We start from the raw sequence: 24,677 nt of genomic DNA on the forward strand, positions 1-24,677 counted from the left end.
TTGTCATCCTACTAAAGATATATTTTGTTATAAAATTTGTTTAATAAATATTAAATAAATAGTTGATTTAGTATAATAAATATTGAGATGTTTTATTTTGATGTAATAAAATAAAATTACAATCTTATTATAAAAGCCCTAATTTTATTAATTTTGTACCAATTTTGTTAATAATTAAAATAACTAAACATCTTTAATGATAATCAAGTGTATTTATTACATAAAAAATTAATTTTGTAAGAAGATCAATTAATTAACTATTTGATGTTTATTTAATATTAATTATATATTGACGTCAGTTTTCTTTTTAATAAATGCATTAACAATCACTACAAATTAAACATGTCTTTTATAGTAATTATTAATAGAATTCAGACACAATCAGAATTATATAATTAAGAATGTAATTTTGTTTGAAATATATTAATTTTTTACCTTAATAAATGAAGTATTTACCCAAATGTTTTATATAATTATTGATATATTCAGCTATATATATTGTAGGAGAGAGATAAAAAGTAAAAAATAAAATAAAAATCTAAATTTCAAAGGTGGGGTAACAAGTTCCAACAACCTTCAACAGCCTATGGTAGAGACGGCGTTGAAGTCAAACAAACCCTTCTCTCTGTTACAAATTCCAGGTCTTCTTTCTTTTTCCCTTACCTTCTACTCATTAATCATTATATATATACATTTCTCTCTCTTTTGCATAAGTTCTAGAAAGATCCATTCCAATCCCAAATGGACGGTGCGCCACCATCCGCCGCTGCCGCCGCCGCCGCAGGAGGACCGGCGCCGTTTCTTCTGAAGACCTACGACATGGTGGACGATCCCTCCACTAACGACATCGTTTCGTGGAGCTCATGCAACGCCAGCTTCGTCGTGTGGAATCCGCCGGAGTTCGCTCGCCTTCTTCTCCCGACCTATTTCAAGCACAACAACTTTTCCAGCTTCATCCGCCAGCTCAATACCTACGTGAGTTTCTTCGATTTCTGCTGCTGCCTCTGTTTTTTTCTTCCGATTGATCATGCGCTTGCTTTGTTTTTATCTTGATTGTAATTCCTTTTTTATCACTGCTTCTAGTTTAATTGTTTGATGCATTTAATGTTTGCTCAATTTGATTGTCCCCTTGTTAAAACTTATAGCCTGATTTGACGAATTGTTTTAGTCGTTGCTGTTGGATATTAGCGCTGTGCTGAATTGGAATGTTGCTTGTTTATTGTGAATGATGATGATGTGAGATTGAGAAAATGTATTGTAAGATAGAGAGAGCTTCAATTTGGATCCGATCGAGCCTATCTGGAGATGTAAGTCGAAGGAATGTTATATGCTCCTACTGAATGAGATATAAAATGCATTTAGTACTTGCCATGTAAAGCATGTACGAGGATATTGTTGGAGGGTTAGAATTGTTCACAAGTTATTTAGGGTTAGAGACTGTAAAGCTTGAAAGACAGGGAAAGGTGTAGGATAGCTTTTTCTTTTCTGGTGTGAATTGTGGTATAGGGCACAGCATTCATTCAGGAAGGTGATAAAAAGAATCTTCTTCAGTACCTTGGGGTATCCCTTGCTCAAATAACTGCCAGAAAACTTAGGCCCTCTGCAGGAGGTATAAAACGGTTTCAATATATATACTATTTTCCCTTGTTTCTTCAAAAAAGAATTTAATACCACCTAAGTTTCAGTAGCATGATTGGTTTGACAGTTTCCATGTATTGTCTTTTCAGAGTTTTAGGAGTTTTGTAAACCATTGGGAGTTTGAGTATTGTGTGAATTGTGATAAAAATATTTCAGTTGAATTACTTATCATCAAATAACTAAAAAAATCATGTTAGAGCAAGTTTGGTTGTTTTCGTGAAGAGGACATGTTACGCATGCTACCTTTAAATTCTCTTCCTCCCTCATAAATGCTCTTTATCCAGAAAAGGATGTCTAACGGAAGTTCATATCAGTTCAATATGACTACAATAATAAGAAATATAAAACGTTTTTGAAAAAATATATATGCTTTTCTTTTGGTCCTCCAAAACTGAATTTAGTAAACCAACTTTCAAGTTTCCATATCTTGTTTTTACAGAGTGATATTTGTTAATGTTATATGTTCTGGAAACCATTGGAAATTTCAGGGCAACGACTATTTTGTGAATTGTGGTAAAAATATATGATCTGTTTCAGTGGAATTACTTATCATCAGATAGCCAAACTTGAAAAATTCATTCTTGAGCATGTTTGGTTGTTTTCACGTAGAGGATATATTACACTACCTCTGAACTTTCTTCCTCTGTCATAAGTGTTGTTCATCCCGAAAAAGATGGGTGATGGAGATGCATATCAGTTCAAAGAAGTTTATATAATAGAAAATTATAAAGATGTTTCAAAACATATATATATATATATATATATATATATATATATATATATACTTTTCTGTTGGTTCTCCAAAGATGAATTTAATATCAGCCAAGTTTCATGGGTCACTGGATTGGTTTGTCAGTTTTCCTATGTTGCTTTCCCGAGTGATTATGTTATATGTTTCGGGAACCATTGGGAATTTGTGCTTTCAGAGTGATTATGTTATATGTTTCGGGAGCCATGCTATAAATCATCATTTCCATACAAGCTCATGCTACCATGAAGCTACTGCTTACTTGTTTAGCTACTATTTTTGTGCTTGTAGTTGAATGAATTAGTTTCTTTATGGATAGACTCACAAAGGGACACTTGGTCGTTAGTTTTCTGTCTTCGGGAATACTGTGGCGCCCTTCTAAAAGGCTCTATTTTTCATTCTGTTAGCTATGACGATTTTGTAAGTTCATTCAGGTTCCATTTTTTAAGAGATCCATGATATTCTGTGGCTCTGTGCTATTATGGACAGTACTCAATTTCAACTTTGAATGTAATCAAACTCTAGAAAGTGTTACTTTCTCTTGCTAGAATTGCTTTTTGTTTCCTAAATCCCTATTTTGTGTGAAGCTAGTAGTACCTGTGTTACCGTGCTTGATTTTTTCTATTGGTTGCCTTGGGGATGTAGTCCTCAGAAATTTTCCATGTATTGTTCACCCTAACCATAATTTCGGTTCTTTAATACTACTTTCCCTTTATGTTCTAAGCAACTCAAATACTTCGTATTTAGAGGTTTTCTTTTTTGTAAAGATTATCATTTAAGGATTTAACAATAAATTATTCAAAGAAAATTTTAGATCTTATTGCTAGGACAATAAATTATTGTTTATGTGCATTTATTTTTCTTAATATATAATATGTTTCCTAGCTTTTAAAAAACCATTTTTTGGTTATTTTTGTTTGGTTTATTGACACTGCTCTGTAATCAGGGTTTCCGAAAAATACACCCAGAGCGCTGGGAATTTGCTAATGATGAGTTTGTGAAAGATCAGAAGCATCTCCTTAAGAATATACATCGCAGGAAACCTATCCACAGTCATAGTCATCCTCCGGGTTCTATTGTAGATCCAGAAAGAGCAGCATTTGAGGAGGAAATTGACAAACTTTCCCGTGAGAAAACTTCTCTTGAATCCAATATTCATAACTTCAAACAACATCAGTCAACAGCAAAGCTTCAACTAGAAGATTTTCTGCAGCGGTTAGATGCTACTGAAAAGAGGCAAAAACAATTGCTGAACTTCTTTGAGAAGGCTCTTCAGAATCCTAGTTTTGTTGAACATCTTTCACGCAAAATTGAATCCATGGATTTATCGGCATATAATAAGAAGAGGCGATTGCCTCAAGCTGATCATGTTCAACCTGTTGCAGAAAGCAGCTTCGTGGACAGTCACAACAATTTTAGAATGGAATTTGGAAATATTTTCCATCAGGATTTCTCGAATAAACTCAGACTGGAATTGTCACCCGCTGTGTCAGATATGAACTTGGTATCACGTAGCACACAGAGTTCAAATGAAGATGGGGAAAGTCCACAGAAAAAACTATCTGAAGTAGAACCAAAAGGAGTGCAGACAAGAACATCTCTTACATTTGCACCTGAAACATTAGAACTTGCGGATACGGGGGCTTCTTTTACTTTTAAGATGGATACATGTTTGCCGCGAAAAGCATCAACTGCTGAGAACTCAAAACTGATCTCTTTGGAGCCAAGTGGTGAAGAAGGTGATAGTTGCCAATTAAATTTAACCCTGGCATCTTGTCCAGTGCAAGTAAACAGAAATTCATACTCAGCCAGATCGCCCCAAATTGACTGTCAAGAAATTGGCAAATTAGCAGAATCGAGATTTTTTGCCAGTGTCAAAGAATCTGAAAGTGGTGTTTCCTCAAACCAGAATCTAGCTGCTGAGGCCACCAATTTAGCTTCACCACAGGAGGCTCCAAGTAACAACCAAGTTAATCCAGCTCCTCCAGACAGGGTTAATGATGTTTTCTGGGAACAGTTTCTTACCGAAAGGCCAGGCTGTTCTGACAATAATGAAGAGGCAATATCCAACTACCGAGCAAACCCATATGATGAACAAGACGAAGGACGGTCAGTTCACGGAATATCTAGAAACATTAAGAACATGGATCAACTCACTCTTTGAGTTCATCATGCTGTCTATTATATTATTGTTATATGAAATTTTCATGACTGATATACAACATTTTTCAAAATTTACTGTTGACAACAAATTGTGTCGCAAAAGGCTGAAACTATACTCTCTGGCTTGCTACCTGATGGATACAAATGTTAATTAACTGTTTGGCTATGTTGTATATTTTCAAGTCATGATTAGCTTTCAAACGTACTACTGCAAACTCAGCTCTTGATTTTTGACTTTTTCGTGGTTGAGTAGATCGAGTTTTCATTACCTAATGAAAGTTATGATAAAACTTATTTATTTAGAAACTGCAATTGATATAATTGAGAAAGGTGTTTTTTAAACTGCTCAGGTACACTTGAATTATTTGGTTGAGGACAAAAGTTGTTTTAATTAAAGGAAAAGCAAATTGATGGTTATTTGTTTAGTTTAGAAACAAATTCAATTTAAAGATAATTTATATTTCTTTATACATGCCTTCTTGATGCAAAATTAACGTTTTGGCCTTAAATCTAAAGTTGGTTTTTATTTCGCCCTTAAAGTATGGTTTTAGTTCTTCATTTTCTAGTAAAATTTGTTTTCATCCTTTAACTTCTAAAAATATTACTTTTGTTTAAAATATTTGGATTGATAATATTCTTTTTAAACAGTGATCGATTTAAGGGTTTGTTGGTTCTCGGTGGTGAAAATATTTTAGGTTTTGGTTTAAGGTTTTTGAAGGCTAAGGTCTTGATGCATGGAGATTTAGGCTTTTGAAGGTTAAGTTTTCGATGCATTGAGATTTTGATGAAGGGTGAAAGGAAGGTTGAGATCTTTTGTCTTTAGGTGGGGACTTCGGTTCTTTTGGTAAGACTTTTTGTATAGTCTCTCAATTGATTGGTATTAATAAATGTTATATTCGAAACATCTTTTTGAACATATTAATTTTAATGTACTTAGCTTTGGAGCATTGAACAAGATTTTCTAACAAACAATTGCACTTGAATTCAGTGTATTGGATTCAGTATATTGGAGTGTTGTTTCAAAGTTAGAGTAACGTTAGACATAAATGACCGGGTCTCAAACAACTTTGGAATTTGGATGATCCTTACACTAATTATTTGATGCTAATAAATACGATTAAATTATAAATTCAGATGTATTCAAGTTATAACATATATAAAGGATTTTTCAATTCAATTAAGTACAACTAAAACTTTGCGTTATTTGAAGTTTTACGCTCTAAAATAGTAAACTTTCTATTGTCCATACCAACAGGTTAAAACCTCCTAACATTAAATATTAATTATAAATATTTCATTCAACCTTATATAAATTATGCTTTATTAAATTTTTTGCTTGAAGGGTCGATTTTGCTAGAAAGCATGCTTTTGTGCGTAAGGTGTGTATCTGGAGGTCCGAGTCTCTACTAAGGTTTGTGTGTATTTGGACGTGAGAGTCTCTACCGAGATTTTTTTACGTCGTTCTTTTCTGAATATTAAAAATGTACTATTTTGTTACTTAAATTTTTTTTAAATATATTTTAGAGTTGAATATGATTTTAGTCACTTAATTTCTAGTAAAAATTAGAAGTAGCCTTTCTTTCAAACTTTGGACCAATTTAGTCCTCCATCTTTAGAAATGTATGGATTTAGTCCTTCATCCTCTTATCATCTTCCTTGTGTCTATCTGATCGTCCGAAGAGTCCCCCACGTGTACATTGCTTGTCATCATTGGCGAATCTTGACAAATAATAATGGAGGAGTCAAAATAACATATTCAAAAGTTATAAAGTTGTATTCTCATATTTGAGAATGCTTTCATGTATGGCGTTCCTAATATTTAATATCAAACTTATCACCTCTTATGCTTTTAACCATACGAAATGACTTTTCTAATTGAATAATTGGATTACTAGTATGATGTTGATTAAACAAAAATGTTGAATTTATTTTGTTTTCATGTTCATGTAGCTTCCCTTTTATTACTTTTAAAAAATAAATATATTCTTTTTATTTTTCATTAATGTACCTTTTTTTTTTAATTTAAAATTCAAAAATAGTTTACCATAATCTAATAAAAAATTCAAAGACATAATTGCTAAAAAAAACTATGATATAATCAAGTTACAGTTGAAAACTGATTTAAAAAAAACAAATATTACTTACTATTTCTTCTATATTAATAAAAAATCAACATACAAAGGCTCATGAGATATAATGTTAATTATTCAACTAATATTTCACAATCAAGTGAGACTAAAAAAAGTTTTTCTTTCTTCAAAAATGGGAGAAAACATAAAATATGAAAGTAAAAATAATGAGTTTATGTTTAACTTCTTTTTTTCTTAAAAACAAAAAACTAGAAAATAGGTAAAACTAAGAAATAAGTATAATATGTAAAAAAATAAAAAGATAATATGAAAGAAAAATCTTAATACATATTTTTATTTTTTATATTTGATTTTATATTTTATTATTATTTATTATTAAAAGTTGTACTTTATAAAAAAAATAAAAAAAAATACTTAATTTAATTTCTATTAATTTTCCATAAATATTGCATATAATTTTAAAATTTTAAAAAATTCTAAAATTTAATATATAAATTATTATTTTTTAAATTGGGGGGCCATGGCCTCATCCTGTTATACAAAATTATTGACTTGTTAATGCTAATCACAACATTAGTTAATTCACTTTGACAGTGTTCGGCGTGGCTTACCAGATGACTTCGCGCCTAATTTGCATAAGAGGACACTAGGATGGAATCTTGGGGACAGTTCAACTGTTGGCACTACGAAGGGAATCTGACCAACGACTGATTGATGTTTCACATATATTCATAAATAGACCCTGGGGTGGAATCCAGGGCGTTGTCCAACTGTTGGCACTGGATAAGAACCCGATTGAAACTCACTCAATTTTGATCGTACGACCCTAAATCTATGAGGTAATCTCTCTCTTTATGGTTGACCGACCGATTATGGTCGACCAAGCCAAACAATACAAAATACTTTGCTTACTTTTCTTAGCATAAGTCATCGAAGACAAAATGTCTTTCATATGGTAATTTATACGTTATAGAGTATAAGAAAAACAAAATTAGTTATTCTTTTCAATTAATTACAATCACACTATATGAATAATTACACATTATGTCCACTAATAAAAGTTATAAATATTTGAATGTCTAGAAAAAACTAGTATTAAGTTCATACTAATATATGTCACAATACCTAATTTACTTGATAATATGTCAACTCTATAATCCAATAGCCTCGTGAGACAAGAAGGAACAAAGATTTGAGGGTTGTTGAATCAGTGACTCGCAAGAGCAACACCATCACCTTGAGAACCTGCTCCAACTCAAGATATCACAAGGGAGAAGTCTCGTTGGTGGTCGATCGTCCCTTTTTAAAGCTATCTATTTGCAACTTCTACACCACTTTCTCTTAAACAGGGTAGAAGTGTCTCTTTGTAGAGAGAAAGAAAGTGCACAAATGATGCAACATTTTGTTATCAAAATGTTATAAATTATGGGTCATATATATATATATATATATATATATATATATATATATATATATATATATATATATATATAATTTAAATGTCTTAGTAGTGTTATCTATTAGTTAAAATTATAAAGTGGTTTGTTAATTGACCAAGGACATAATTGTCATGAAAGGTTATTCTGTAATTGTTAAAGAATCATAATTTCTCTACTCGAAAAATATACGACTATAGCGAAAAGAAAATAGATCACGTTTAGTGGACATTTCAAATGTTGGTTTTGGATAAGAAATCTTATTATTTAAAAAAAAAATACTTTTATGCTAATTTTTTAAGTTTTTAAATAACACATTTAGAAAATATTTTTAATTTATAAAATTTTAATTTTTTTATTTAGATATACCAAATACAAAATTATTACATATAATATGTCAACTCATGTAATGAATGAGGAGTATAAGTCCATGCATGACAACAAGGTTTGGAAACTTGTCCCATTACTAGGAGGTGTGAAACCTATTGGTTGCAAAGGAATATTTAAGACTAAGCGGGTTTCCAAAGAAAATGTGGAAATGTATAAGGTTTGTCTTATAGCTAAAGGTTATACCCAAAAGAAAGGCATTGACTTTAAAAAGACTTTCTATCCAATTTCATCAAAAATACTCTTTTAGGACAATCATCACTTCAAGAAAACTCTTAAATAATAATCAATTTTAGTGACCAAGAATTGTTAGTCACTAAAAGTGAAAAATTTAGATACCAATTTACAAAATTAAAAACTATTGGTTACTAAAATAACCACTATTATGAATAAAAAATTATAATTGGTCACTAAATTGGTCTTTAAGATTTGCTACCAAGATTTTGGCTACCAAAAGAATAAGTTTCTAAATTGGTCACTAAAAATTTACCAAGGTTTTGGCTACAAAAAAATGAGTTTCTAAATTAGTCTCTAATTAATTAGTGACCAATTATAATGTTTTATTCATAATAGTGACTATTTTAGTAACTAATAATTTTATAAACTAGTATTTAAATTGGTCACTATAGTGACTAATTATTTTTTGTTTCTAAAATTAGTTTCTAATTGAGGATTTTCTTGTAGTGCACGAGGTAATGTGAAAAGGTATAAGGCTCGTCTTATGGATAATGGTTATACCCAAAATGAAGGGTTTGACTTTAGAGATACTTTCTCTCTACTTTCATCGAAAGACTCTTTTAAGAGAACTGTGACTCTTGTTATACATTATGATTTAGAGCTTCATCAAATAGATGTCAAGACGACATTTCTCAATGACAACATTGATGAAACACTCTATATATGGTGCAACTAGAAAAATTTGTGTAAGGAGACCTAAAGAATAAAGTTTTTGACAAAATCCTTTTTCAGGCTAAAACATGAGTCTCGTTAAAGGTACTACAAATTTGATCAAATAATTCTCTCTTTTACTAACATTGTAATTAGGAAAGATATAGGTGCAATTGTGTGGATGCATTGCCCCTAGGGGGAGTTCTTGATTGGCAAATCAAGTTCTTGGGTTTTAGGGTCTAGAATTATATAGGTGTGCTTGTAATTCTTGGATCCTATCTGTGTTAGTGGAATCCTCCTAAGTGAGTTACTTAGGAGAAGACTGGATGTAGATTCATCTTGAATCAAACCAGTATAAATTGTTGTGTTTTGTCTCTTTCTCTTCTCTCATAATCTTTCTTGATTAAATTAAAACAGTCCATTAACCCAGAACTGTGAAATTGATTAATTGAGCTTTAAAACCTAAAGATTTATTCAAGATTCATCTTAAACCAGATAAAGCTTATTAATCAATTCAGATCCCTTTGTGGTTAAGATAATTAGATAGATTTGTTTATAACAATTGGCACCAGACCTGGTTAATCGCACGCTAATCGATTAGAAAGATCCTGTTATGTCTAATACATCTCAAATCTTTGCTGAAGGGGCATCCATTAACAGGCCCCCTCTGTTTGCTGGGGAAAATTATCCTTTTTGGAAAATTCAAATGAAAATCTTTCTTAAATCAGTAGACAAAGGGGTATGGGATGCAGTGGTAAATGGACCTTTTAAACCAATTAAAATAGTGGATGGAGAGACTTTTCCTAAAGAATTCTCACAATGGACCCCTGATGAGAATAAGAGGGCACATTATGATGTTAGAGCCAAGAATATTATATCTTCTGCACTAACATTGGATGAATTTTACAGGGTCTCTGTGTGTGAATCAACCAAAGAGATGTGGGATGTTTTGGAAGTCACCCATGAGGGCACAGATGAGGTTAAAAGAGCTAGGAAAAATACTCTTATTCAAGAGTATGAAATGTTCAGAATGAAGACTGGGGAAAGCATATGTGATGTACAAAAGAGATTTACACATATAGTAAATCACCTCCTAGCTCTTGGCAAGATCTTTGATAAGGAAGAGCTCAACATCAAGATCTTGAAGAGTTTAAACAGGACATGACAACCCAAAGTTACTACTATTTCAGAATCCAAAGACCTCACTAGCATGAACATAGCCACACTCTTTGGGAAGCTGAGAGAACACGAACTAGAACTTGGAAGACTCAAGGCAGAAGAGGATGGAGAAAAAAGGCACACAATAGCCTTGAAGAGTGCTGTAAAATCTGCAGCAAAGCAGAAGAAGGCAGACTCTGCAGATGACTCCAATGATGGAAACTCTGACAGTGAAGCCTTCAACTTAATGGTGAAAAATTTCTCAAAATTTTCGAAGTATAAGAATAAAACTAATAACTAGGGATGTCAAAAAAATCCGTACCCGCGGGTATCCGCGGATAAAACCCGCAACGGGTAGGAAATGGATATTAAAAATGGATACCCACTACCCGCGGGTATGGGTATTTTTGATACCCGCATGTTAACGGGGCGGGTACGGGTATCATAGTATCCGTACCCGTGGATACCCGTACCCGCTAAACTTTACCTTATATATATATATATATATATATATATATATATATATATATATATATTAGTAAACAACATTATGAGTCTCCATCCAATAATGGTGGTCAGATTCTTACCCTACAAATGAGTAAATTACTTCCATATACTGTGGAGGTATTGATGTGTCTCTAAGACTGGCTATGGACCAACATGGAAGGTAATGAAATTAACACTTTTACTTAGATATTTTAATTAAGTGATTGTAAGAAATTTTTACTGAACGTCTTATGTTTTAAGGCTCTTCTAGATTAAAATTGGACAACATGAAACTTTATACAATGTTGCAAGAGGTGGACATTGATGAAGTTAGTAATTTCTTTAATATTTTATTCAAAAATAAACTACAATATAAATTGGTAATGATTTTTTATTTGTTTGTTTTTCAAGAATCAACCGGAGAAAGGGGACTTGTTGATCTAAGCACTAATTATGATTAAATATTTATTTTTTAAAATATTTTTGTAAATACCCGCAGATACCCGTGGATACCCGCGGATATGAAAAAAATAGACGGGTACCCGCATAACGGATACCTGACGGATATGGGTACGGGTACGGGGCAAATATTTATCCAGCAGGTAGGGTACGGGGGAGCTACTACCCGTACCCTACCCGCCCCGTTGACATCCCTACTAATAACAGTCATGTAGGAAACAAGAAGCAGTCCAGATCTGGAACTCAAACCTACTATGAGTGTGGTAAGACAGGACACATCAAGACAGATTGCCCTATGCTGAAGATGAAGCAAAAACTGGAGGAGAGAAGTGAGGCAGAGAAGCATCTGAAGAAAAAGAAAGCCTACATTGCCTGGGAAGAAAATGATTCCAACACATCCAGTGAATCTAATGACAACACTGAAGAGGAAAACAATCTGTGTCTGATGGCTAAAGCAGAAGCATCCATTAAAGCAGAATCATCCAAAAACAGTGTGAGTAGTTTCACATATGAACATGAGGAAAATGACTACTATGAATTGCTTGATGCTTTTAATGAACTGCATAAGGAAGCTACAAAACTACAAAAGTCAAATAGCAAACGTAAAGGAAAGATTAAGTGGCTGAAGGGTAGGATAAAACAGTTAGAAGAGGAAAATGAAGAGCTAACAACTTGCTTGGAAAAATTAGAAAAATCTGAAAAACACTCCAGGTCCATATGTAAATACTGTCCAGGACAGCTAGAAAAGATAGAGTATTTAATGAAAACCCTATCAAAATTCACCATAGAAAGATCCAACCTAGATGTTGTTCTAGGATCCCATAAGAGTGTACTGAATAAAGAGGGAATTGGTTACAGTGGCAACCCTAATCGATTATCGAGTAGAAACTTCCTCAACATCAGTAAACCATCCTTCATTGTCTGCACCTATTGTTCTGAACCTGGCCACTTTTCTACTTCTTGTTACTTTAAAAACAGTGGGGTTCCTAAAGGAAAATTCAAATGGGTGCCCAAAAGCACTGCAACACAATCTAACACAAGAGGACCCAAGTTTGTCTGGGTACCTGCTTCATCAAAATAATCTATTTTGTAGGAAAATGCTGAAGCTAAGGAGTCAATGTGGTATCTGGACAGTGGTTGTTCTAGGCACATGACAGGTGATAACATGAAATTCAGCAAAATTTCACACAAAGTAAGTGGACATGTCACATATGGTGACAACAACAGAGGTAAAATTCTTGGTTCTGGTAAGGTAAGGTCATCATCAGCTGTGGAAATTAAGGATGTCCTATTAGTTGATGGACTCAAGCATAATTTACTTAGTATTAGCCAACTATGTGACAAGAATCTGAAAGTAACCTTTGAAGCTAATCACTGTTTAATTTTTCATGCATCCACAAATGAACTGGTGTTTGTTGGAAAAAGAATCCAGAACATATATATGGTGGACTTTGAAAACACTTCATTTGATTCAATTGCTTGCCGATTTGCTAAAAATGATGAACCTTGGATTTGACATAAAAGACTTGCACACATACATATGGGTCACCTAAATAAGCTTGTGTCAAAGCATCTAGTCACTGGTTTGCCTGATATAAAATTTAAAGTAGATAAGTTGTGTGATGCATGCCAAAAGGGTAAACAAGCAAAGACATCTTTCAAGTCAAAACAACATATTTCCACTTCTAATCTATTAGAACTGATACATATGGATCTGTTTGGGCCATCCAGAACCAGGAGCTTAGGAGGAAATTATTATGCACTTGTACTTGTGGATGACTATTCTTGTTTTACTTGGACCTTCTTTATCTCATCTAAGAGTGACACCTTCTCAGTTTTTAGGAAATTTGCCAAAATTGTTGAAAATGAGAAAGATTTGAAATTCAAATCCATTCGAAGTGATCATGGGGGTGAGTTTCAAAATGAATCTTTTGAAAAGTTTTGTGAACATCATGGTATCTCACATAATTTCTCAGCCCCTAGAACGCCACAACAGAATGGTGTGGTTGAGAGAAAAAATCAATCTTTGGAAGAGTTGGCAAGAACAATGCTCAATGACAACTCTTTACCAAAATACTTTTGGGCAGATGTTGTAAGTACAACTTGCCATGTGCTGAACAGGGTTTTAATTAGACATGTTTTGAAACTTACACCATATGAGATCTTTAAAGGTAGAAAACCAAACGTATCCTATTTCAAAGCCTTTGGTTGCAAGTGTTTCTTACTAAATAATGGTAAATCCAATCTTGCCAAGTTTGATCCTAAAGTTGATGAAGGCATCTTCTTAGGTTACTCCTCCTCTAGTAAAGCCTATCGAGTCTATAACAAATGAACATTAACTATAGGGGAATCCATTCATGTTGCATTTGATGAGAATGTTGATAATCATAATGCTAATTCCTCTGGTCCAAGAAATAATGCAAAATTAAATGACACAGGTGCAGATTTGACACAACCTGAACCTGTAGTAACAGCAGATTCATCACCTGGAGTAGCTGAGAATTTGACCTCTGCTGCAAATTTGCTCGCTGACTGGATATTGCCTAAAATGATGTCCCTTGACAACATCATAGGGGATATTTCTAAAGGTATTTCCACCCGCAGGCAGCTAGGCCAGTTTTGTTTAAATGTAGCTTTTGTTTCTCAACTTGAGCCAAAATCAGTGAGTGACGCTCTCAAGAATGAACACTGGTTTCTAGCAATGCAGGACGAACTGAATCAATTCAAGAGAAATAATGTATGGGATCTTGTTCCAAGGACTAAATCTCAGCAAATAATAGGCACGAAGTGGGTTTTTCGCAACAAGCTGGATGATTCTGGTATGATCAACAAGAATAAAGCTAGATTGGTAGCCAAAGGGTACTGTCAAGAAGAAGGGATTGATTATGATGAGACCTATGCTCCTGTAGCACGACTTGAGGCAATCTGAATCCTCCTTGCCATTTCATCCCTACTACAATTCAAGCTCTTCCAAATGGATGTGAAGAGTGCCTTCTTAAATGGCTTTATCAAGGAAGAGGCCTATGTGGCACAGCCCCCTGGATTCATAGATTATGAGTTTCTAGATCATGTGTATAAGCTAAAAAAGGCACTCTATGGACTTAAGCAAGCACCTCGCTCATGGTATGAAAGGGTAAGTGAATTCTTGATTCAAAACGAATTTCGAAGAGGGAAAGTGGACTCTACACTCTTCATTAAGAAAGCTAAAGATGATCTACTATTTGTTCAAATCTGCGTGGATGACATCATTTTTGGTTCAACAAATACTCTTCTATGCAAAGAATTCTCCAAAAACATGCAAGATGAGTTTGAAATGTCCATGATGGGGGAGCTGCACTTCTTTTTAGGGCTTCAAATTAAACAAGGACAACATGGACTCTTTATCCATCAATCTAAGTACTGCACTGAGCTACTAAAAAAATTTCACATGGAAACTTGCAAGGAATCATCAACTCCTATGGCTACAAATTGCTATATAGACACTGATGAAACAGGGCCTGCAGTGGATCAGACCAAATATCGTGGAATGATAGGGTCACTTCTCTATCTCACAACAAGTCGTCCAGATATTATGCATAGTGTGTGTGTGTATGCGCCAGATTTCAGTCTTGCCCCAAAGAATCTCACCTAACTGCTGTTAAACGCATCTTTAAATACCTTAAAGGCACTAGAAACCTAGGTCTGTGGTATCCTCATGGCTATAATATTTCCTTGGTAGGATACAATTATTCAGATTTTGAGGGCTGCAAGACTAATAGAAAGAGCACAAGTGGAACCTACCACCTCTTAGGTTGTTCTCTAATCTCATGGCACTCAAAAAAACATGCCTATGTTGCTATATCCACTACTGAAGCAGAGTATATAGCTGCTGGTAGCTGTTGTGCCCAATCTATCTATATTAATAATCAACTTGAGGATTATGGCATCCATCTTGATCACATTCCTTTAAAATGTGACAACACCAGTGCAATTAATCTTACAAAAAATCCAGTTCTGCACTCAAAGACCAAGCATATTGAAATTCGGCACCATTTTATTAGGTATCATGTGTTAAAGGGAGAGTGCAAGGTCGAGTACATTGACACACAACATCAACTGGCAGACATCTTTACTAAACCTCTGGCTAGAGAAAGGTTTTACACTCTTAGAAATGAATTGGGTATTTTGGACATCACTTGCTCTCATTAACTATGTTTAGTTAACTGCTGTCCTATTTTTTTCTGTCATTTTCTATTCTGCTGCATGTGTCTTGCCTGTCACTTTCTCCCTATCTAAACTGTTATATTACAATTCCAGTTACATGCACTCTGCATATATAATTAGCATAATTTTTTTCATACCTGGTTCGCCTTGGATTCTGCATCTGCTTGTGTGCATATTGTGTCCAGACTGTGTAGCTGCTTTCCTAACCTTGGCCTTAATCCATTATCGTGCTTTATTTGAGCCCAGTCTGTGTTCAGTCTTGCCTCACATAGTTGCTTTCTAATTCCTCAAAAGGAGCCCGCTAATCCATTAGGTAAGTAATTCCCTACTCTTAATAGCAGTCTTAACTTCTGAACCTAGGATCCATATACTCCCTAATCTCTCAAACCCTAGGTTTTCCCCTTTCCCTTTCCACCACTGATTCGCTCGTCACCCTGCCCCCTCAACCACTCCGTCATGGCATCTTCCTCCTCCTCTCGCAAGTGCATAAAGCGAATGGCAACCAAGCAACAGGATCCAGACATTGATGGTTGGATCAGTGACCCCGAAGCTCAAGAAAATTTTAATGGTTCCTTTCGAAGTCGCAAAATCATCAACCACAAGCATGTTGAACTGCCCTTCTTCCGCAACCATGGCTTTGCATTCCCAGAGCTTCTCTCCTCCCAACACCTGGAGACGTTCGTCCAACTCACGGGAGATATCTACCCAGATTTGGTTAGGGTTTTCTATGCCAACCTCGCGTGTGAAGAAGATCTTCTCACTTCGCACGTCAAAGGGGTAAACATTGTCTTAACCCCAGATGTTTGGACCTCCATTGCTGGTTTCCGCAAAGCAGGCATTCCGGCCCATCGAGGGTTTCCTGGGGCAAACCGCCTGGACATCTACCAAGGTTGCTTGCGGGATCCCACAGCTAAACGCGATTACAGTATCTTCCGCGCCGGTGGGATGAAGAAAGACGAACGAGTGCTCGCGTTCCTAACTGCTTGGATTCTGGTTCCCCGCAACAGAAATCACGCCCAACTCACAACAAAGGATGTTTTCCTTCTCCACGCTTTCAAATCCAAAATTCTTGTGGACTGATCTGAAGTGGTCTCTGATACAATGAAAAAGGCTATCAAGCTACCCAACTATCCTCTGCCCTATGCTGTATTTGTGTGCAAAGTTCTTGAGCACTACAAAGTGAATTTCTCTGGTGAAGCCTCCTACACTCCAAAACACACAAGCTTGATTGGTGCAAATGCCCTTCACCACATGGGAATGTCTTTTCAGGGCACCACCTGGAGGTTCAAAGATGAACCTGATGAGGAGCCTATGGATGCTGCTGAAGCCCCCTCTACTGCCACCAGAACTCACTACGAGCAGGAAATGCTGCGTATGGTCACTGCTTTGTTTGACCATCATCACACCTGGACATCCAAGTTGGATTCCATTGAGAACCAACTCACAGCTGTCCAAGAACAACTGGCTCTACTCAACACTGGTCATGCCCCTCCTAATCCTGAAGCCGCTGTTGACACTGTAGAAGGTAGTGAGAGTGAGCAATTTGAAGATGCCATTGATGAAGAATAGTCTAGCCTACTCCCCACACACACCCGCTTTTGTTTCCCAACCCTTTACACCTCAGTCTGTGTCCACTGGCCTTAGGTTTACTAGTAGTCCTTGAGGTGTGTGTGTTTTTTTTTGGTATCCTAGTATAACTCCTTTAGCCTAGGATTATTTTGGTTGGGCCTGTAATGTGTTATACACTCTGTTTATCATGTTTGTTATGTGTAACTCTTAAATTGCACTTTGCTTGCATTATCCCTTGTTGCATATCTTACATCGCTGCATTGTATAGTTATATTTCTCTGTTGTCTTGTATTACACAATAATACATCGCTGCCCTGTATGATTATTTTTGCTAATGTCCAAAAAGAGGGAGAATGTATTGTTGGCAAGGGGAGTATGTTGTTGTTTGTTATGTGCTGTTGTTGTTGTTTGCTTTATGTGTTGCAGGCAGGCCTATTACAGTCCAAGTTTTGGACATCATCAAAAAGGGGGAGATTGTTGGTAGGGGAAGTTAATTCACCTATGAATGAAGCATGGTTTTGATGATGTCTGTTGGATTAGAGTAGAACATAGACTTGGTCTAGTTAGGTCATGTATTAGGCTAGTAGTTTATCTTTATCAGTTGTATGTTAGGCCTGCTTTGAGCTGCTTTGGACCATTACACTCTTGCTGGTGCAAACATGAATGGCTAGTTGTTTAACTAATGGATTAGCGGTGAGTATGGCACTAAGGAAGTGAAAATATGCTCACGATAATCGATTAGGTAAACTGTTAATCAATTAAACAACAACAGTAAACTCTGTATAAAAGCTGGTTTTAAAATCTGTTTTGGGGTCTGGAGAAAATTGACAAATCACGCAGTTTTCCTTTTGAGAGAGAGCCTTTTGAGAGTCACAGAGATATTGAACATTCTAGAAGATTATTCAAGTGCAGATCCAAGAAGATTGAGAGTTGATTCTACCATGATGGGTCTTGCTTGAATCAAGGAGCATATTGTCAAATCTGCACAACATAGGTGTATTCGTTTCTTGGTTTTGCTTATTGTATTTCTGATTACAGTGCTTTAGTGTGTGAAGTGTAGGCCTAGGTGCAATTGCGTGGATGCATTGCCCCTAGGGGGAGTTCTTGATTGGTAAATCAAGTTCTTGGGTTTTAGGGTCTAGAATTATATAGGTGTGCTTGTAATTCTTGGATCCTATCTGTGTTAGTGGAATCCTCCTAAGTGAGTTACTTAGGAGAAGACTGGATGTAGATTCATCTTGAATCGAACTAGTATAAATTGTTGTGTTTTGTCTCTTTCTCTTCTCTTATAATCTTTCTTGATTGAATTAAAATAGTCCATTAACCCAGAACTGTGAAATTGATTAATTGAGCTTTAAAACCTAAAGATTTATTCAAGATTCATCTTAAACCAGATAAAAGCCTATTAATCAATTCAGATCCCTTTGTGGTTAAGATAATTAGACAGATCTGTTTTTAACAGTTCGATTTTGGAGCAACACATTCTTTCATTTGTAACACAGATATGGGGAGATTGAGCCCAGAGAAATGTGACTTGGGGTGTGAGTTGCTTATTTCGACTCCTTCCTCGAATCAGGTGGCTACCAGTTCAGTCCGCGTTGGGTGTTCAATGGTAATGGCAGGTCGTAGATTCAAGGTGAACTTGGTGTGCTTGCCCTTGGAGGGACTTGATGTGATCTTAGGGATGAATTAGTTATCTAACAATCACATCATAATTGATTATGGACGGCGCAGTTTGGTATTCCCAAAACATGAAGGGTTGGAGTTGATCTCAACTCGAGAGGTTGTGAAAGCGCTGCAAGAAGGAGCCACGTGTTTTATGGTGATGGCTAAACCAGAAAAGAAGGGTGCAACGGAGATGATTCAGAATATTCATGTTGTTAATGAGTACACATATGTGTTTCCGGACGAAGTACCAAGATTGCCACCGGGTCGGGATGTTGACTTCACCATTGACTTAATTCCTGGTGCGGGTCCTGTGTCCATGACTCCATATCGAATGGCACCTGCAGAATTGGCAGAACTCTAGAAGCAAATTGAAGATTTGCTAGAGAAGATGTTCATCCGACCCAGTGTGTCACCGTGGGGAGCCCTAGTGCTATTAGTGAAGAAGAAGGATGTGAGTTTAAGACTATGAGTTGATTATTGGCAGCTGAACAAGTTAACCATCAAGAATTAGTACCCACTGTCGAGGATTGACGATCTGCTTGATCAATTGAAGGGAGCAGAAGTCTTCTCTAAAATTGACCTACGATCTGGATACCATCAGATCTTAGTCAAGCTGAAGGACGTAGAGAAGACGACGTCCAGGTCGAGGTATGGGCATTACGAGTATGTGGTGATGCCATTTGGAGTAACAAATGCACCAACAATATTCATGGATTACATGAATCAAATCTTTCGGCCTTGGTTAGATAAGTTTTTCGTTGTCTTTATAGACGACATTCTTATATACTCAAAGACAAGAGAATAACATGTTGATCACCTAAGGGTTGTATTGAAGATACTCAAAGATCACCAGTTGTATGGGAAGTTATCCAAGTGTGAATTTTGGCTGGAAGAGGTACAATTTCTTGAACATGTCATCTCAGCCAAGGGTATTGCAGTGGACCCGGCTAAGATTGAGATGGTGCTTAAGTGGGAAAGGCCTAAGATAGTGACAGAGGTGCGAAGTTTCTTGGGCTTAGCAGGTTATTACAGGAGATTCGTGGAGGGGTTCTCAAAGAAGGTGAATCCTTTGACACAGCTTACAAGAAAAGATCAACCATTCTCTTGGACTGAAAAGTGTGAGGAGTGTTTTGAGGAGATGAAGAGGTGTTTGACTACCGCTCCAGTGCTAGTAATTCTTGATACAGAGAAGATGTTTGAAGTGTATTGTGATGCATCATATCAAGGTCTGGGGTGTGTATTGATGCAAGAAAGGAGGCCAGTAGCATATGCTTCTCGTCAGTTAAAGGTACATGAGAAAAATTACCCGACTCATGACTTGGAGCTAGCCGCCATTGTGTTTGCTCTTAAGTCTTGGAGGCACTACCTGTACGAGTCTCAATTTCAAGTTTTTAGTGATCACAAAAGCCTGAAATACTTATTCGACCAGAAGGAGTTAAATATGAGACAACGTAGGTGGATGGAGTACTTGAAGGACTACGACTTTGAATTGCTTTATCACCCAAGCAAGGCAAATGTCGTAGCCGATGCTTTAAGTCGTAAAAAGATGCATATGTCTTGCATGATGGAAAAGGAGTTGGAGCTAATTGAGAAACTCCGAGATATGAATCTGGGAATGCAGTTTTGGCAAGGAGTCATACAATGCAACTTGTTAAAAGTCACTAACGAGTTCTTAGATGAGATACGTGTGGCTCAAGGTCATGATATGGAGTTGCAACAATTTATAGGGATGGTTGGGTACAGATAAAGGAAAGGACTACCAGATGGGAGCGGACGACATTCTACACTTTAAAGGTAGGGTGTGTGTACTTGTGGGACCCTTATTTAGGAGGCAGATTCTTAAGGAGGGTCATCAGAGTCGTCTTAGCATACACCCCGGTATGACTAAGATGTACAAGGATTTGAAGGAGTCCTTCTGGTGGAATGGGATGAAATCCGATGTAGCAGACTTTGTTGCTCAATGTTTGGTATGTCAAAAGGCCAAAATTGAACACCAAAGTCCGGGAGGTACACTGCAACCACTGGACGTACCTCAGTGGAAGTAGGATAGTATCTCTATGGATTTTGTGACACATCTTCCGAGGTCGACAAAGGGCCATGATTCAGTTTGGGTGATAGTAGACAGATTGACAAAGTGTGCACATTTCTTGCCGATGAATCAGAACTGATCAATGGACAAGCTAGCAAAATTGTATGTGAGAGAAGTAGTGAGATTACATGGAGTACCCGAGAGCATAGTGTCAGACCGGGACCCTAGATTCACATCACGATTCTGGCAATCTTTGCAAGCTGCATTGGGTACACAGTTGCGAATGAGCTCGGCTTATCATCCTTAGACGGATGGTTAGTCTGAGCGGACTATTCAATCACTGGAAGATCTATTAAGGTCTTGTGTGCTAGACCACTTGGGAAACTGGAATGATGTATTACCGCTAGTGAAGTTCACATACAATAATAGTTACCACTCTACTATTGACATGGCGCCCTATGAGGCATTGTATGGAAGAAGGTGTAGAACTCCATTGTGTTGGTATCAGGATGGTGAAGCATTTGTACTTGGGTCAGAGTTTCTGCAACAGACGACTAGTAAAGTCAAGTTGATCCAGGAACATATGCGAGCAACTCAAAGTAGGCAGAAGTCTTATACCGATAAGAGAAGACGACCATTGGAGTTTGAGGAAGAAGATCATGTATTCCTCCGGGTTACTCCAACCACAAGTATCGGAAGGGTTCTTAAATCAAGGAAATTGACTCCGAGATTTATAAGGCCCTAACAGATCACACGGAAAATAGGAACATCGGCGTATGAGATTGCTCTACCACCTCACTTAGCCAACTTGCATAATGTATTCCATGTCTCGCAACTGAGGAAATACATTGTGAGTCCAGACCATGTGTTAGAGTCAGATGAGGTGCAAGTGCGAGAGGATCTGACCATGCCAGTCGGACCGGTTCGTATACTAGATACTCAGGTCAAGAAACTTAGGGGCAAGGAGTTAAAGACGGTGAAGGTACTCTAGGATGAGACGACACATGAGATGACGTGGGAGATGTAGGACGTCATGAGGAGGTCTTACCCTCACCTGTTTTCTGGTAAGTCTCATTTTCGAGGACGAAAATTTTTTTGAGGTGGGAGGAATGTAAGACCCGTGAAAAATTAATTAATTAAATAATTAATTAATTAATAAACACGGAGGAAGGGAACTTTTATGACATTAAATGGTAATTGGTATGACGTGAAAAAGTACTAGCTTAAGTGGTTGAGAGTACTTGGTTGTGTGAGAGGACTTGGATTCGAGTCCTATGTATACCTTTTGTGTGTTATTTGATTTAATTATATTTTGATAATATAATTGTGACTGGTGAGTGATATTATAATCATAGGATTATTATAGTTATCACTAAATTTGAATCAGCATAGTGGTTGTACTTTGGCTTTATGAGTGGAGGGTCACGGGTTCAAACCTTTAATAGACAAAAGTTAACCTTTATTTTTGCTAAATTTAGCTTGGAGTGAATGTGAAAAGGTAAAGGGAATCCTAGCAGAAGGAACAACCATGTTTCAGCTCTTTAACCCAACATTAAGGCGGGTTTCTACAGTGGTTTGTTTTTCTTTGAGAGAAGAACGAAAATTGGATTGGGAGTGGTGAGTTTTGGGTGCACAAGAGGTGAATTGGGAGGAGGCTTAAGGAAAAGCATTATTTTCTTCTCACTTTTTAATCAAGAATTCCATGTTAGGGGTGCTCAATTTATGTGTATTCCAATATTGCTTGTGTTTTTGCGTTTTGCCCTCAATTGGATTCCATGTGGTATGATTTTGGCATTTTATGCACTGTAATTGAGAATTGGTGGATTGAATGTTGGGTACAAAGCCCTTTTTGGTGTTCTATAAGAATTGGATGAAGGTTTTGGGTACTATTATTGTTATTTGTGGCCAAATCATGCGTTTTGGGGGATTCGAACATGTTACAGTGTGTTTTTTATGGATTGATTGATGAAACATATTGAATGAGGATGATTGCATTGTAAATTTGGCATTGTTTTGGTATTTTTGGTGCATGAACAGTGGCAAAACTCTACAAGTTTTGCCCAAGCGAGTCCCTCTCGCTTAGGCGAGAGTTGCATAAATTCATTCGGGGTTATGGCTCGAGCTTCTCGTTCAGGCGATGAAGTTTGGGTTTGAGCGACACGTTCACTCACTCAGGCGAGTGAGGCTCGCCTAAGCGAGGTCGCGATGAAACCTCACAAGTTGGGTTTGATAGATTTTGTATTAAAGTAATTGCGAATATTTGAGTTATGCTGTAATTAAAGTTTTTAAATTTTCCCGCGTTTTGGGAAATTATGATTATAAATGAGGTTTATTAATATCATTGTGTTTTGTTTTAATTTTAATTATTCGTCTATATTTATTTAAAAGTAATATTCCTTAGGGACGTTACACTATATGTTGTACAAATTTTTACATAATGTTATTCTCTGGTTGTCATTAGACAATGGTTGTGGTTTTTCTCCGGTTTTGGGGTTTCCACGTTTTATCTTGTGTTCCTTGTTTTTATCTTACTTTTATGTTATTAGGGTAATTCTCAGGAGTAAAGATGGGTAATGTTATTAATTGATGATGCATTTTTTCCAACAAATGTTATTAGAGCTATGGTTCAGAAAGATTTTTTCTTAGTATGCTCTGTGGTTGCAGCTTAGTCTAATTTTTCACATCAGAAAAATATTAATTCCTTATTGTTGGAGAATCCTTTTTGTTTGTTGAAGTTGCAATGAGAAATTTGATGGAAGGATCATTGTCAACATCGTATTGGCGCGTTGAATTTGCAACTAGGTTTGTGGAGATGTAAGGACTGTGAGTCGCGCTAGATATGTAGAGGAGGTTGTTCTTGGTGCTCGCATGGCTTAGTGAGTGATACATGATGGAGATTTGATTTATGTGAGTCGCAGTTTGCTGTATTTGGTAGAGGAACTATGTAGTTTACAAATTTGTTCTAGTTGTTTGTGCGGTGAAGCTCATGGATCTAGGCTTGCATGGTGTTCACTTGGAGGTCCAATGATTGTTATGTTTGGATCAACAACATGTGATCTTCTTAAGGAAAGTGGAGCTCAAAGGTCTTCAGAGAGATGAAGACGCAATTTGGTTTCTACGGTGACTACGTAAAGGTCCGATGATGGGTTGTGTGGTGAAGGCTGGCTTTGTTTGCATATATGCTTGAGAAATAATGAGATGATGTGACAACTCCTGGTTGGTCAAATTTAAAATTGGAGGACTGTGACACGTGACAACTTCTGGTTGGATAGACTATGAGTTCTAGAATTATATTTTCTAGCGGTAATTTTATACACCAAAATTGGCTAATATTGATGCAAGGCATGTTGTGATTATACACAGGCATTGGTTAGCATTAATGTATGATGTATGTTTTTTTTATCCGCGGACATTAGCTAATATTGATGCAGAGTGTGTGGTGATTATACACAGACATTAATTAACATTGATGCAAAGTGCATGAAAATTCTTTGGATGGTTCAATTCCAAGTGGATATACTCTCTATGGTGGAGTATGATTGTAGGTATAGGCAATCAAGATGTGTTTATTTTAATTAGGGTGGAGAATGTTGGGCAGATAAAAATAATACATCTTAAAAAGTCTCAAATTGCCTAGGATAGGCTAAAGAGTGGGTGTTGGTGACTATATAATGGACTCTAAGTCCATGGTGTTTCTTGCCTAGTTAAAAACACTTTCAGCTTGTATTTGACTTTTCTTATACCCTTGTAGTAGA

At 36.3% G+C, this 24,677-nt stretch overlaps 1 protein-coding gene across 1 annotated transcript; it reads left to right on the forward strand.

The window, feature by feature from the left end:
• The first annotated feature begins 610 nt into the window (after positions 1 to 610).
• LOC114189060 (heat stress transcription factor A-5-like) lies at positions 611 to 4,715 on the forward strand. The gene is made up of 2 exons (XM_028077764.2): positions 611 to 975; positions 3,333 to 4,715. Exons 1-2 carry the CDS (start codon positions 742 to 744, stop codon positions 4,548 to 4,550), a joined length of 1,452 nt encoding a protein of 483 aa, XP_027933565.2. The 5' UTR covers positions 611 to 741; the 3' UTR covers positions 4,551 to 4,715.
• The last annotated feature ends 19,962 nt before the right edge of the window (positions 4,716 to 24,677 follow it).

Source organism: Vigna unguiculata, chromosome 6 (genome assembly GCF_037176805.1).
Source record: "Vigna unguiculata cultivar grain cowpea cultivar isolate G323 ecotype 2 chromosome 6, ASM3717680v1, whole genome shotgun sequence".
In the NCBI taxonomy this organism is placed as follows: domain Eukaryota; kingdom Viridiplantae; phylum Streptophyta; class Magnoliopsida; order Fabales; family Fabaceae; genus Vigna; species Vigna unguiculata.